Source organism: Callospermophilus lateralis, chromosome 1 (assembly GCF_048772815.1).
Source record: "Callospermophilus lateralis isolate mCalLat2 chromosome 1, mCalLat2.hap1, whole genome shotgun sequence".
NCBI classification, from domain to species: Eukaryota; Metazoa; Chordata; class Mammalia; order Rodentia; family Sciuridae; genus Callospermophilus; species Callospermophilus lateralis.
In genome coordinates this window covers 52978939-52995127 of record NC_135305.1, presented here as the reverse complement: position 1 = coordinate 52995127, position 16189 = coordinate 52978939, and the positions used below count along the sequence as shown (strand labels likewise).

Below are 16189 nucleotides of genomic sequence, written 5' to 3'. Positions count from 1 at the left end.
CACATTTATCTAAATCCAAAGCCTGTTTTAAATGTAGTATACACAGCTATCCAAACTTTCTAGAAATACAGAGATAGGGACTACATCCTGCATATAGCCATACTCCCCCTCCCATCCCCCAGCCCAGCCATCCTGCTTATTACCCTGCTGACAGAAGCTGTCTGGTAGAACTTGCTCACTGCATAAGGGAGGCCTGGATGGGGCTTCTTCAGGTGGGTAGGACCCACTCTAAAAGAGAATGAGAGGTGAGGCAAGGTCCTTGTAGGAGACCCTGTCAGCTCAGCCAGGCTCTTTCTTGTCCTTCCACTGTGCCCATACCACATCCATCACACCTGGGGCCCTTGTTTTCTTCCAAGGAAGCTGTCCTCTGTGAGCTGGGAGCTCCATCGGGAAGAGCGCTGCCTTAGTGGTCTTTGGGTCTAAGCCAGTGTCCAGCCCTTGGCAATTCTAACAGTGCAGATTCTGTGTGTGGGCCTGTGAAAATGTTAACTAGGTCAGTCTCATTTAACCCTCAGCACAATGGTTGTAATCATCGCTTCCCAAAATGTCTATGGAGTGAATGAATGTGTGGGAAAGAGTCTCACAAGTGGGCACAAAAAATCACTAGTGGCCACAGACACTCAGGCCACTCCTCACCATTTGACTTGGAGAGGAGACCATAAATTTGGAGGGACCTGCTGGCCCTCTCTCCTGTTGAGCAGGCCTCTTTGGGAACATGTCCCTCTCTTGGATAGGTGGGGAGGAAAAGCCTACTTGAGAGAATGGATTGACCAGGATTCCTTTGTCCTCAGGCCATAAAGTTTTGTTATTTTCACACAGGAGTGTCTGAACCAGACAACTGGCTCTCCTCAATAACATGGTCAGAGCAAGACACAACAGCTCATCTATTCTCAAATCGAAGAGACTTTTTTGGATAACTCTTTTTGAGCTTTAAACTGCCTTATAAATAAAAGCACACTTGACATGTCATCCTATGACCTCAGCACACATTCCCTAAATTGTTCCTCTTAGCGGGTATGCCAGGGAGTGATGCTGCTCAAAGCTAGAGTTCCTGGGGGGACTTTGCTGAAAATGTTTCAGAGCTGAGTCGAGGGTTGGGTCACAGCCAGTGCTTCTCTCCTGGGCAAGGGATGGTGATGCTGCTGAATTGGGGGCAGGGTTGTTCTTCTTCATGTAGCCTCTTTGGAGCAGCATTCTGTTCACTAAATACCAATAGTCCTTTCTCTGCTGTTAGAACAGCCATAAAACACCTTGTGCCCTCTCAATGCCTCTTTCATGGTGGGGTCAGGATGGGGGAAGAGTGATGCTCTGGTAAGAATCCATTGGTATCTGCCTTCAATTTATTTCTAATATTACTGTGCCTTGCTCCTTGAAGTAGAACTTAGGACTTCCATTGCTTGTTTGTCTCTGCATTGAAAAAGACACAGATGAAATTTTCTAGGGAGATCTGTAGCTCTACCTCCAAAGCTTCCTATTCTCCCATGCATGAGGATGGCTTTTTGCAAGGCAGATTCTTAGGTGAATTCTCATTTTCTTAAGAGCCTGTCAACCCTTCCTTCATCTCATCACTTATGGGGAAATACTTAGGGGTCAGGATCCAACAGACAGTGCTGCCACAACACGTCTTCTCAAGTTCACTGTTACCTCCTCTGCATCAAAATTAGCAGAAAGCTAAAAGCTGGTGGCCTATCAAACGGATTACTGAGTAGCTGGAGGCTACTCCAGATGGGAGAAAGTACCTATTTTTATGGGTTGTTTTTTTTTTGTTTGTTTTTTGATTTGTGTGTGTGTGTGTGTGTGTGTGTGCTTTTTGAATTTTGAGCTCTCAATCAATTTTTCATCTATATATATATATAGTCCACTCAAAATAAAAATTAATTTTTTTAAAAGATGTGGTGGTACATGCCTTTATTTTTTATTTTTTAAGATAGAGAGAGGAGAGAGAGAGAGAAAATTTTCCAATATTTATTTTTTTTTTAGTTTTCGGCGGACACAACATCTCTGTTTGCATGTGGTGCTGAGGATCGAACCCGGGCCGCACGCATGCCAGGCGAGCGCACTACCACTTGAGCCACATCCCCAGCCCCCCCCCCAAAAAAAATTAATTTTTTAATGTAACTTAAGATGTACAGTGTTAGCCCTACCAAAAGCAAGTAAAGCTGGAGGCTATAAAGGAAGTATTCTTGTGTGAGAGTGCCTAATATTGATCACAAGAGTCACAAATTTATCCTGAGTTAATTTGAGCCTGATCTCATAGTCCTACAAATCTTCTTAACCCCCTGCGTTGATAAACTTGATCTGTTTTTCACTGATAAGATTATGAGTTGCTGTCCTCATGGTTTTCAGAGACTGGCTGAAATACTAATTATTTTTGTGCTAATTATTTACGAGAAAGTAATGCTTTTATTATGGGGCAGACCGCTCAGAAAACATACCAAGTCCATTTGGAGAGTCTTTATTTAGCCAGCCAGCCAGCTGGCGACTACTCCCTGCAGGACCCATGACTGTCTCTGCAAGGAACAGCCTGGAGCCTCAGCATTTCAGGGGCTTTAAAGGCAAAATCTGCAAAAAAAAAAAAAAAAAAAAAAAAAAACCCACAACAACACATCCAGGTTGACGCAGCTGCAAGCAAGCAGGGGGACAGAAGCTGAATTGAGCAGTTAGCAAAACAATGGCATTTCCCTCAGGACTTTCCAGGTTGGCATAGCAGCAAGCAAGCAGAAGGGAAGTGGGTCAAAATGATCCTAGTTGAGTACAAGTTAGAGAATGGTTACTAACGTCTAGATAATCAGTCTCTGACAAGAAAAATGGGAACCTAAGAGAGAACAATGTTACATTGTATAAGAATTGCTATTTTGTGTTGCCAAACATGCTTTGCTAAGCAACTATTGATGGTACAGAGACAGAGTGTTCCCATGGGACAAGCATTTCTTATATGACATGGAGTCTCAGGGTAAAATGAAATTTGGACATAGCCTGGCCATAACGTGTTGTCTTAGTATGATCCCTGCCTTATGTATGCTTTGTCCAGTCACCTGCCACCTGCCACTGTGGACCTCTGGACTGCTCTGATCCTGAATGACCTTAACTGTCCATACTCCATCTGATAGAGAACAAGGATTTTAGGTTACTTCCCTCAACTTTGCCCCTCTCAGAAGGCAGCAGTTTGGAGATGTCCTTACCCATTTTTCCATAGCAATGGAATGTAGAAATTGACAGTGGGGAAATGTAACAGTGGACCACTTTATGCTTTGAATATAACCCTTGCTTCTCTGCCACTACAACTTAGTTTTTAAATGGATATATTTCCTTCCCTTCCTCTCTCCCCCTCCATACTCTCAGGGGAAACAGGATTAACTTTCTTCCCCTTCCTAGGCAGATTTATCTGTCCCTGAGTACACACCCACCATAGGAACCAAGTAATCTAGACTATAGAAGATCTCAGAAATGACTCTCCTAAATTAACAAGTGAATTACAACTCCAGACAGAGAACACATGGAATGTAGTCTTTGAGTCACCTCTTTAAAAGCCCCCTGTTCCTGCTGATGGGTAGAACGCAGCCTTTGGGACAGAAGTCTCCTGTGTTTCTCCTTTGCTAGCAAAGCAATAAACTTTCTTCTTTTTTTTTTTCTAAATAAATAAATAAATATAAATAAAATCATAAAATACTAACAGAAGCAATAATTAAGAAAGAAGTGGACTCTAAGCCTCCAGATGGCCAAAATTTCCTCTGGATCAGAGGAGCAGAGCTGTGGCCTCACTCACTAGCAAGTTCACAGCATGATCATATTTCAATTTCATTCCTGACTCTTTAACTCTTCCATGTTGTTTCTCTCTCATTCTTGCATTTGATTCATGGTTTCTTTATGTCATACTTCCTGCAAGCCTCCCTTAATCTATGTCTGGATAAAGAGGGGATACAAACAAATAAACTAATGATAATGAGGGGGAAAAAAACCCTCCTGAAGCTATTCAGAAAATATCTACTTTTTTCTGGACAATTAGAATGCCTGGAAAAACAAATTGCCTCTTGACTGCTTTCCATTCAATTCTGGGCATTTATAAGTCTAAACCTAAATCAGAGCAGGGCAGGGGTGCAGTGGAGAACAGGGATTTTATCTCTGCCTTGGTTAATATGACTAGGCAGGTAGTGATAGTTTGGGTAGAGATCAGGGATGTGTGAAACATTCTCTGAAGCACAGCACTGCTTCCACAACAAGTAATTATCTGGTACAATATGTCAATAGTGCTGAGGATGAGAAACCTGGGTCGGAATATATATCACATGACCTTCCATAAAGGCTTAAAGCCTCCGTGTGTTGTTTTGTTCCTAAACTAATAAAGCAACTTTGACCTAGAAAGAGCACTGTGTCTATTATATGCATATGAATGCATCCATTTTTTTATGTCACTACCCTCCATCTCTCCTCATGCCCTGCCTCCTCCTATTCAATGGCTTCAATACCTTCGGGAAGTTTTGGTTCCAGGTGGATGCCAGTGAGACCCTGTGCTTGGGTGATGCTCTTTTTGGCCTGAGCTCCTCAGGGGAGCATCTTACCTGGGGCTGGGTTGTCCCCAGCTTGGGTCAGTTTTCCTCCCTCTGATGCTGGATGGGATATAGTAGGAGGGGGATGGTCTGGAGAGGTGTCAGGATAGGGCTAGGAGAGGCCAAAGATGTGGCTACTTAGCCTGTACAGTGGGAGTAGAAGGGCCTCAGTTTCTTGAACCCATAACAGTTAGACTCTCAGTTGCAGAGGTAGGTGCCTTGGCAGCATCCTGCACAGAGCAGAGGTTGATTTGCTCCAGTCAGGTTAGGCTAACTCACAGGCAATGTGCCCTGCCCAGGTATAGGTGCCTTAAAGTGACCTCTGGCCCTTGTATTCTGATGGGCTTGAAGCAGCCTTGCAATTTCTGAACCCTTGATTTGATCTCTTCAGTAACCTCCACGGGATCCTATCTGGGTAAGCATTTGTATGGGGTTATGTTGTACACACGTGAGAATGTCCATCTTTCAAAAATAACTGACTAGACTCCAATCTGTTCTTCTAACTTAGTGGTCAGGGGAACTGAGTAGATATCCCAGTCAATCTAGAATATGGCTTTGGCTTTATTTTTATTTATTTAATTTTGGTACTGGGAATTTAACCCGGGATGCTTTACCACTAAGCCATATCCCCAGCTCTTTTTATTTTTCAACTTTAAGGTTTCACTAAATTGCTGAGGCTGGCCTTGAACTTGCAATCCTTCTATCTTAGCCTCCTGAGCTGCTAGGATTCCAGGTGTGCTCCCCTGTGCTCAGCTGGCTTTGCTTTTATTAACCCACATAGGTAGCAGAGAACTATGAGGCTGGAGGAAGGCTGGAGGCATGTCAAATCTGTAGGCCTCATCCAAACTGGGTGACCAGTATATCCAAGGCCTTTGAGAGCCAGCCTCCACAGGTGACTGGTTGGCCTAGTGGCCACTAACACTTCTATAAATGTGTAAAAAGGAAAATGGTAGAAAGATAAGGAAGCTGGCTGTATTCACTATGAAAAAGTCATATCAAACCCCACTCATTTCCTTTTTTTTTAAAGAGAGAGAGAGAGAGATTTTTTAATATTTATTTTTCAGTTTTCGGTGGACACAACATCTTTATTTTTATGTGGTGCTGAGGATCGAACCCAGTGCCCCATGCATGCCAGGCGAGCACATTACTGCTTAAGCCACATCCCCAGACCTCACTTCCTTTTAAAGAATTTTGATAGGGCCAATAAGATGCATTATCAAATGGGACCCTAAGGCAGATAGTATCTGGATTTCTGGGAAACATGTGACACATTTACATTGACCAAAGAAAGAATATCAACTTGAAAATAGTAGGAAGATGAAGGAATGGCTGAAGAATGGCACCCAAAGTTGTGAACCAGGTATGAGGTTTTCAGTGGAGGGCCACGGTGCTGTGTCTCTGGCTTGTCTAATGCCCTTTCTCCTAGCAAAGAGGCTTGGCAGGGGAAGGGAAGAGGAGTGTCCCTATGCAAATGGGTTTCTTCTGCATTAATACGTTCTTTAGGGGAAGATCATATCTATCTTCAACTTAGGTTGAGTCAATAAACTCTGATGGTCAGCCAGGCTTAGAGCTTTACTCTATTTCTTGGCTCAGAAGGAATGAGGCCAAAAGGAGTTGGAAGAAGAGGGGTGGGAAGAAGGTCAGTCTGAATCAGTGGCACAGCTTCCCTTGCTTTCTAGTAAAACATCTCTTAATAAATACCTGTGGCTGGGGCTGAGCCAAGCAAAGCAAGGATTTCATTTTTTTGTCCCCACCTAGGCTAGGATGAAAAGTGGAGCAGCAGAGCCTGTCCTCTGATTGCATGCTGTGTGACCATGACAGAGACCAGGTTGGGAGAACCACCAGTGGCCAGGGTGGACAGGCCTTGGGGATGTGCAGGACCTTGGAGACACGGAGCCCCGGCACCTCCTCCTATAACTACAGACCTCACAAGCCCATACTCAGAGCTTTCCTTCTAGGGAGCTCTTCCGCCTACTTGGGAGGATTTGTGTGCTATGTATTTAGAAGGTGACTTGAAGCCAACACACTGGTGAAACTTCACAGGGGTCTGGCCAAGCTGGAATAATGACACGTCCAACAAGATGAGATTTGGAGTGAGCATAAGGTCCAATCTACAGGCACACTTATGTCACCTCATGTGTGGAAGGGATTGCTTTTATTGACTGTGAGTTCACTGGGATGTGCACAGCTGCTAAAGAGTCCAGAGCAGGCTCAGACCCCATGATAACAGTCATGACAAAGGGGAAGACATGCTCACCCCTGGCGCAGCCCCAGCCCTTTGCAGGATAATCCTAGACAGAGGCAAAAGGCCTCTGAGCCTGGGGCCTGCTCATACTTAGCCTGAAGATAAGGACATTCGTGTACAGAATAGAGTCAGAGTGGTTGGTGATGGGGAAAAGGGATGAGGTGAACTGAGGGAGGGTCCAGGGGAGGAGTTAGTTGGGGAGGGTGCTGGGAAGGAAGGTTTGGTATCAGTACCAAGGAGACTTTTCTATTTGTTGGAGCTGTCCAGAGATGGACCCAGTGGCCTCAGGAGGGAGGGAGGGTCCTGCTTCTAGCAGTAAATGTATATTTTGCATGTAATAGGCCCTGGTATAATAGCTTCATAGGGAATTTCTCATACAATCCTTCCAACAAACTGGTGATATAGCACTAAGTTCCAATTTGCAGATGAAACATAGGCAGAGGAAGACCAGTTCCCAAGGTCACTCGGTTAATAAGTGATAGAGTACAGCTTCCAATCTGGGTAGTATGACTTTGGAGCCCCCATAACTCCTCACTGTGGTATTCTGTCTCCTGGTCCTGAAGAATTAGAGCATGGGCTGGAGAATGATGTTTAATGATTCACTCACATATTCAACACAAAAATTAAGTACCTGCTATATGCCCCAGACATTGTACCTGAGCTTGGGTAGAATGAATAAGACACAGACGCTAGCCTCAAGGAGTTTATTGACCAAATTAGCATCTTCTTTTAACTTCTCTTCCTATAGCTGGTCTGGTCTCCTTTGGGCCTATCCCAACCCCAAACACTGGGTGGCATTTCCATCTTAAACCATGTTGTCCTGTTAGAAGCTTGAAAGAGGAGAGAACATACCAATCTATGCAACAGAAACTTGACATGGACCTTGACCTTTTGAGGAATACCAGGGGCTTCATATAAAATTACTAGGTAACAATAAGCACCTCCATGGATTTCAGTTTCCCCATTGGCAAATATCTGCTCCTTACAAATCCCAAAATTCTAATTAGTTTTGAAACATACTTACCTCATTTTTAGTATCTAAGAATTTTCAAAATGGTGATGATGAGTGATTCAGCAATTGTATTAATGAGTGAGTGAATGTGTGTGTGTGTGTGTGTGTCTCCAAAAGAAATAAAATCACTATATCAGAGAGATAACTGTACTACCATGTTTATTGCAGCACTATTCATAATAGCCAAAATAGGGAATCAACCCAGGGTTCCACTGATGGATGAATGGATAAAGACAATGTAATATACATACATACATACATACGTACATACATACACACACACACCAAAAAAAAAAAACAAAACACAAGAACAACAACAAAAAAAAAAACGGGATGTTATTCACCCATAAAAAAGAATGGAATCCTGTAGTTTGTGACAACATGGATGAGCCTGGAAGACATTATGTTGTGTGAAATAAACCAGGCACAGAAGGACAAATACCCATGTTCTGATTCATTTGTGGAACAGTTGACCTCATACGAGAGTAGAATGTTCATTATCAGAGGCCAGAAAAGGTAGGAAGAAGGCAGGGATAGAAAAGGGTTGATTAACAGGTACAAAAATACAGTAAAATAGGGGAGAGTACAGTACAGAAGGGAGACTATAGTGAACAAGTATTTATTGTATATTTCAAAATAGCCAGAAGAGAGGATTTTGAATATTTCCAGTACAAAGATATGATAAATGTTCAGGATGACATTTTTTGCTAATTATCCCTGATTTCATCATTGCACATTGTATACATGTGTAGGAATATCACACTGGACCCATGAATATGTATTATTACAACATGCCAGCTAAACGTTTTAAAAAGGGATCTGGGGGTGTAGCTCAGTAGCTCAGTGATACAGCTATTTGCTCTATGCCTGAGGCCCTGGGTTTGATTGTCAGCAATGCTCACACACAAAAGTTTAAAAAATTTTAAATGGTGATGGTAGCTAAATTCCTGCCATAAAGGAGCTGAAAAACTCCCTTTTGCCCAGTTCCTGTTGAGGAGTTGCTTGAGAGAGGAGAGAGCTCTGTGTTCAGTTTTGCTTCTGATTTCACTGATTTTTCTCTATTCATTTTCAGTTTTATTACATTATGCTCTTACCTTTAGTATTTCCTTTCTGTTTATTTTGGGTTTGTTTGTTTTCTTGTTTGTTTGTTTGTTCACTCATTCATTCATCCATCCATCTATCCATCCATTCAGTCCTGGAGATCAAACCCAGGCCTCTCCACATGCAAAGTACATGTTCTCCCACTGAGTTATACAGCTATCCCTTATTTTATTTATTTATTTATTTATTTTTTTAGAAAGAGTGAGAGAGAGTGAGAAAGAGGGAGAGAGAGAATTTTAATATTTATTTTTTAGTATTTGGCGGACACAACATCTTTGTCTGTATGTGGTGCTGAGGATCGAACCCGGGCCGCACGCACGCCAGGCGGGCGCGCTACCGCTTGAGCCACATCCCCAGCCCAGCTATCCCTTATTTTGGATTTAATTCTCTTTTCTTTTTCAGTTTTTTGAGTGAAAGTTTAAACTTCTTCTTTTCTAATATAAATATTTAAAGGTATAGATTTCTCTTTAAGCACTACTTAGCAGCAACCCTCAATTTTTTTTTCTCCCCATTATTGGGGATGAAACCCAGGGGGACTCTGCCACTGAGCTCTACCACAGTCCTATTTTTATTTTGAGACAGGGTCTTGCTAAGTTGTAGAGGCTGGGCTTGAATTTACAATCCTGTTGCCTTCCTTGGCTTCCTGAGTTGCTGTAATTATAGGCCTGCCCCACCACCCCTGACTCTCAATTTTTTTTTTTTTTTTTTTTTTTTTTTGGTACAGGGAATTGAGCCCAGGGGCACTTAACCACAGAGCCACATTCCTGGCCCTTTTTTTGTATTTTTTTGAGACAGGGTCTTGATAAGTTGCCAAGACTGATTTGATTGGTGATTTTTTTTTTTTTTTTTTTTTTTTTTTTATGTAGTGCTTGAGGATCGAACTCAGTGCCTCAAATGTGCAAGGCATGCACTCTACCACTGAGCTACAGCCCCAACCCTCCAAGGCTGGTTTGAACTCACAATCCTCCTGCCTCAGCCTCCCAAGCTACTATTTAGATATATATTCTTTTTTTTATAAGTGTTTGGAGAATGTCTAGATAGCCTTTTGTTATTATTCTGTCTTCAAGTTCACTGATCCTTTCTTCTGCTGTTCAATCTGCTATAAGGCATCCAGTGAATTCTGCATTGCACATATCGAACTTTTCAGTTCCACAATTCCACTGGTTCTTTTCATTCTTCCCATTCTTCTGTTGAGATATGTTAACTCACAATGACCATCCCCCCCCCTTCAGTCCTTCAACTGCTTAAGGTCCTTTCTGCTGGTGCCAACTTCTAGGTTATTCATGGGTCTGGTTCTATAGACTATTTTTCCTTTGGCTATGAGTCACACATTCCTATGGGTGCTTCCCCCCCACCCCACCCGACCCCTGTCATTTGCCTTTTAGTTTTTTATTGTATCTTAGACATTGTGGATAGTACACTTTGGAGACTAGATTTTGTTATCTTCCCGTGAGGAATGTTGAGTTTCCATTTAATAGACAGTTAAATTACTAATTGATGACCTTGAACTAGAGGCTTCAAGTTTTATCCTTTGCTATTATGAGTCAGCTTTGATTTTGCCTTAGACTCAGGGCAAATCTTTAGTTCTGGAACTAAATATAGATTTTAGCCTTGTGACTTTGGGGAGTTTTATTTATTTTTTAATTAATTTTTTTTATACTGGGGTTTACCACTGAGCTATACCTATGGCCCTTTTTATTTTTTTATTTTGAGACAGGATCTCACTAGGATGCCCAAGCTGGCCTTGAACATTTAATCCTCCTACCATAGGCTCTCAGTGGCTGGGACTGCATGTGTTGCCATTATGCACAGCTTTTATTGGAGTTTCAAATGGAAAGCCTGAAGTGTTTTCCCAGTTCTTGGCGGGATTCTTTTGTTTGTTTTGGCAGTGCTAGGGATTGAACCTGGGACCTAGTGCATTCTGGGCAAGTGTTCTAACACCTCAAGTTGGAGGGATTCTAACTCAGACTTACTCTGTTGCAGTGGGTAGTAGTCAAAACCTCTGGTCAGTTCTTTCAGGTCTCCAACTGTTGCCATTTGCTGAGCTCCTTGAAGTTTCCTCCATCCATAATTTGGCATTCGGCCTTTGATTTCAGGAAGATTTAATTAAATGCAAAGGCTTCCCCTTTTGTGGCTTGACCATTCCAGGAAATCTATCTTCAGTTTTCAACTTCTCTAGAGTCCCCAAATCTGTCCTCTGACTCTTCAAGCCCTAAAAGGCTGGACTTTCTGCTAGAGTTCTAGCTGTCCTATACCATAGGAACTGAGAAGTGCCCCCAAGAAAAACCTCATTTAAGTGTAGATGGTTCCTTTAAGGGTAGAGTCCCCTCATTTCTTTGTGCTTTGTGATAGTTTAAGTGCTTTAATAGTTGTCTTTCATGTTTTGCTGAGAGTTTATAATCTGCTACCTATGGGGGGTTCATCTAATAAACTACTGTCATTACTAGATCATCCTTTCACTTTGAAGTGTCCCTTTTAACTTATCTGTCCATATTCTACTGGGGTGAGGAAGAAAACACATTCATAAAAGATAAAGTGTGACGTTGAGTCCAAATGCAGTTGGGTCACTGGGGCAAGCTTCCCAGAAGAGGTCTTTGAGATACACTGGGGGCTGAGCAGGATTTTAAGGAACAAATAGAGGATGAGTGTGGCAACTTGGGCTCTGCTGAGGGTAGGAGTTGACATAAATGTGTTGTGAGGACAGTGAGAAGACCAACCTCAACCTGTCTAGAGAGTGGGAAAGACACTGGGTAGGTTCGATATGAAGAATTGGAAGAAGCTGGCTCAAGGATGTCCTAGTCAAGCTGCCTCTGTTCTTCCATGGTTGTTTACAGTGTGCTCTCCACTCCCCACCCCTTCCTCTAGCTTGGGTCTGGTTCCCATTCTCTCTGGAGAGGGTGAGTTAGATGGGCACCTTCCATAAAAGGGCAGATGAGGTTCAGAAATTTTTAGGGATATAGCTGTGCCAGAAGCCAAAAGAAAGAGATGGAAGTATCTTCATTGAATATGGGTCAGCACATTCTAGGACTTAGCGAACCAGCATTGACTCATGCCAGCACCCAATATAGCATATTAGGTTCTGTGACCCCAATCTTTTGTCCTCTGAAGAACACACAATTGGCTTTAGGACCACAAAAGGTTTAGGCGGGGGCTTAGAGATCTCTTAATCCCAGACTTTGTCCTTGGGAGGCTTAGGATCATTCACAGAGCCCAAAAGTGTCTTTAGAAGAGGGGTTTGATGGGGCCGGGGGAGGGCGGGGCGGGGCGGGGCATGGTGGAAGGATAATCTATAAGAGGGATCAGAGGGGGTGGGGTTCATCCCATGAACACAATGTCAGAGGAAGAAGAGTTTTTTCTGTTCAAGAACATCTCATCGGTGGGGCCCTGGGATGGGCCTCAGTACCATATTGCCCCTGTTTGGGCCTTCCACCTCCAGGCAGCTTTCTTGGGCTTTGTCTTCTTTGCAGGGACACCATTGAATGCCATAGTGCTGGTGGCCACGCTGCGCTACAAAAAGTTGCGACAGCCACTCAACTACATTCTGGTCAATGTGTCCCTTGGGGGCTTCATCTACTGCATGTTCTCTGTCTTCGTTGTCTTCGTCAACAGCTGTCATGGATACTTCGTCTTTGGCCGCCATGTTTGTGCTCTGGAGGCTTTCCTGGGTTCCGCAGCAGGTACTACAGGGGTAGTGGGGTCTGGGGAGGCAAAGGACACTACTCCAGGAACTAGACTATGGGTTTGGAGCAGGCCCCCAAGTTGACTATAGACATATGACCAAAATAAAACGTTTGAGTCTTAAACTCCACTCCAAACATATCAGGCCAATTCTCTCTCTTTGGGCTTGCTCTACCCATCTGTCTTCCACTGTACTTGCCAGGCTGGATGGGGCTCTGTCTATCCTATTCTCCTCACATTTTGTCACAGGTCTGGTGACAGCCTGGTCACTGGCCTTCCTGGCCTTTGAACGCTACATTGTCATCTGTAAGCCCTTCGGCAACTTCCGCTTCAGTTCCAAGCACGCACTGGTGGTGGTTCTGGCTACCTGGATCATTGGTGTTGGTGTTTCCATCCCACCCTTCTTTGGCTGGAGCCGGTGAGAGCAAGGGCAGTGGTGCCGATTTAGTTAGGGGTTCAGGTTAAAATGGGTAGAAAGAGAGATTGGGTATAACCACTTAGTCTTTGACATATATATATATATATATATATATATATATATTTTTTTTTTTTTTGGTGTAGTAGGTGAGGCAAGAGCAGTGGGAGATGAGCATCAACACTTTGCAGTTGGAATTACTGTGGCCTCTACCAGAAAATTCCTCTGTCACCAAGTACAGTGTTGAGTGCCTATAATCCCAGACTCAGGAAGCTGAGGTGGGAGGATCTAGAGTTGAGTTCAGCTTGTATAACTTAGTTAGACCCTATCTAAAAAGTTAAAAAAAAAAAAAATTTAAAAGGAAGAAAATCCCTCTGCCCCAAACCTGGCACTCTCCAGGTTCTAAGTGGAGAACACAATCCAGGATTCTCAGCCCCACTCCACTGATTCTCGTGGAGAACCCAGAATAAATGACTTCTTGGTCCTTTGCAGGTTCATTCCTGAGGGCCTTCAGTGTTCCTGTGGTCCAGACTGGTACACTGTGGGCACCAAATACCGCAGTGAATACTACACCTGGTTCCTCTTCATCTTCTGCTTCATCTTACCTCTTGGCCTCATCTGCTTCTCCTATGCTCAGTTGCTGAGGACCCTCAGAACTGTGAGTGGTTTTTGAGAATCAGGAAGGAGCAGACCAGGGGTCTCCAGGAGAGATGGAAGAGTAGGGACATGCTGTAGAACATAAGGTATCTGGAAATGTTCATGGCCAGATAAACGGGTATCTAAAAAGCAGTAAAGGAAGCGGTGGCGGTGGGGGGGGGGGGGGATATGAAATAGAACAAATAAGGGAGTATTGCTGCTTAAATTGGTGTAAAAAGATGTATGCATGTGATCCCTTCCATCACTATAGACCAGAAAGCTACCTCCACCCTGCTGTCCTCAAGGGAGGAAAGCCAACAGAACCTGGCCAGAAGCAAGGCAATCAGAGTGAATGTTCCCAGTAGAAAAGGGTCCAGAGATCTGGGATTGGAAGACTGGGGGAAAGAGTGATGCGATGCTCTCTATGCTCTGCCCCAGGTGGCAGCTCAGCAGCAGGAGTCAGCTACAACTCAGAAGGCTGAGAGGGAGGTGAGCCGCATGGTGGTAGTGATGGTGGGATCCTTCTGTGTCTGCTACGTGCCCTATGCTGCCCTGGCCATGTACATGGTCAATAACCGCAACCATGGGCTGGACTTACGGCTCGTCACCATTCCTGCCTTCTTCTCTAAGAGCTCTTGCGTCTACAACCCCATTATCTACAGCTTCATGAATAAGCAGGTAAAGTTGTCTATCACATTCCCATAAGGTCCTGGTCCATAAAGTCACTGTTTTTTTTTTTCCAACACCTTTTAACTCAGAACACTCTAGACCTACTCAGAGGGTTTCTAGGAGTGAACAAGGGAAGCCATGGGAACCTCAAAGAGGCTAGAAAGCCCCTGGTAAGCACAGGGAGGAAGGCATGGAATTTAAGATAATAGAATCCAGGAAGGATAAAAATCAATCTACTCCCAAGAAAGGGCTCTGAAAAGGTTTTGAAACCTTTCCCTTTCAAACTCTAGCGTGTAGAAACAAGTGATTCTAGACTGGAATTTAGCTAGGTATCAGGATAAGGAAGACAATCAAAACCAACTGAGATATTGGGTATAAGGCACTGTGAGAGGCTGTTGGGATACAAAAAATAAAACTTTCCCCCTATACTTCCTGATGTTATCTTCCCTTTATTCATCTGCCATGGGAACTATCTCCAATTCTACCTTTCCCTCCAGTTCCGAGCTTGTATCATGGAGATGGTGTGTAGGAAGCCCATGACAGATGAATCTGAGGTGTCCAGCTCCCAGAAAACAGAAGTTTCCACTGTCTCTTCTAGCAAAGTTGGTCCCAACTAGGAACCCCATGTTGACCTGTTTGCAGCCAACTAGAACGTCATTTAAGTAAGTTTTCATGTTCTCCATCAAAAACCTATCTACTAACAACACAGTAAGGAGATGGGAAGGGGAATGAGGGCAGTTTTGTGAAGTCAATTTTTTATTTTTCTACTATTCCCTTCCTGTCTATAAAGCTGTTTCAGCAAGGTCTACTTCAGACCACCCAAAAGCCATTTCAACAATGACCAGTTTCTACTCCTAAGAGGCACCCTTTACAGCATTTGGAGAATCATAAAAGGGTATAGCTGGTTTTTCAGAGTGTAGATAACACTTGTGTTCCTTTTTAGTGACCTTTCTCCCCCTACTGAGGATCAGTTCTGAAGTGATGTATTCTGAATAAAAATGCTTTAGAAATATATACAATATATATATAAAATCAAAAAACAAAAACAAAAAACCCCTTGGTAGACCCCAAATGAGTGTGAGAGAACTTCCTTATGCTATCTCTGCAAGTAACTGCTACAGTTTTGGTAGGGATAACTAAGTCTAGAAGCCCCTGAGCCAGGTTTATTCTTAGGTGCTTCCCGCTGCCTGCATCTGGCTAAATCAATATATGTCTTAAGCTGTGTTTTTATTAAAATAGTTTAATTACCTTGATAGTCTCAAATTAATTTGCATATCTTATTATCCCTTATAAACTATACCAAAGTGTTTCACTTTATAGCCTCCTTCTACTCCCTGAAGAAGAGCCTTTTTGAATAAAACCCAAGATAAACACATATATCTATCATACAAAGAATGGTGTCTGTTGGTATCAGTTATGCAATGAGCAGCTGGGTTCCTCTCCAGTGACATGGCCTATAAACAGCTCAGAAGGGTTATAGCTATGAGAGAGGATACTAGGCAATTTCAGAAATAGGAGAAAAGGAGTAATCAGTTTGAGAGAAGGTAGTACTTTCTCTGAGATTGAGTGGTGTGCTGAATCTTCTAGGAGGTCCTTTTCTGTAACATAGCATCCATAATTCTAAGCTAGAGCTCCATTCCCACAAGAATGAAGGACGCATATCCACAATGAATGTAAACAGTTTTATTTAGAAACAGATAGGTACCTGTTTGCATTATAGAATATAAAACTTGGTTTACACTCTATAAAAAATAACCAATATCCAAATTTAAGAGAACTAGCACTCACAGAATATATACTGTGGGTGTGTAGCTACTCACCACCAGCCTCAGGTTTGATTTAAACAAACAGCCCCCCCAACAAAAAAAACCCCACCCTCCCCCAAT

General features: G+C 43.1%; 1 protein-coding gene across 1 annotated transcript; it reads left to right on the top strand.

The window, feature by feature from the left end:
* The first annotated feature begins 12236 nt into the window (after window positions 1–12236).
* On the top strand, window positions 12237–14920 carry Opn1sw (opsin 1, short wave sensitive). The gene is made up of 5 exons (XM_076862281.2): window positions 12237–12582; window positions 12833–13001; window positions 13491–13656; window positions 14073–14312; window positions 14801–14920. The coding sequence occupies exons 1-5, from the start codon at window positions 12237–12239 to the stop codon at window positions 14918–14920; spliced, it is 1041 nt and encodes a 346-aa protein (XP_076718396.1).
* The last annotated feature ends 1269 nt before the right edge of the window (window positions 14921–16189 follow it).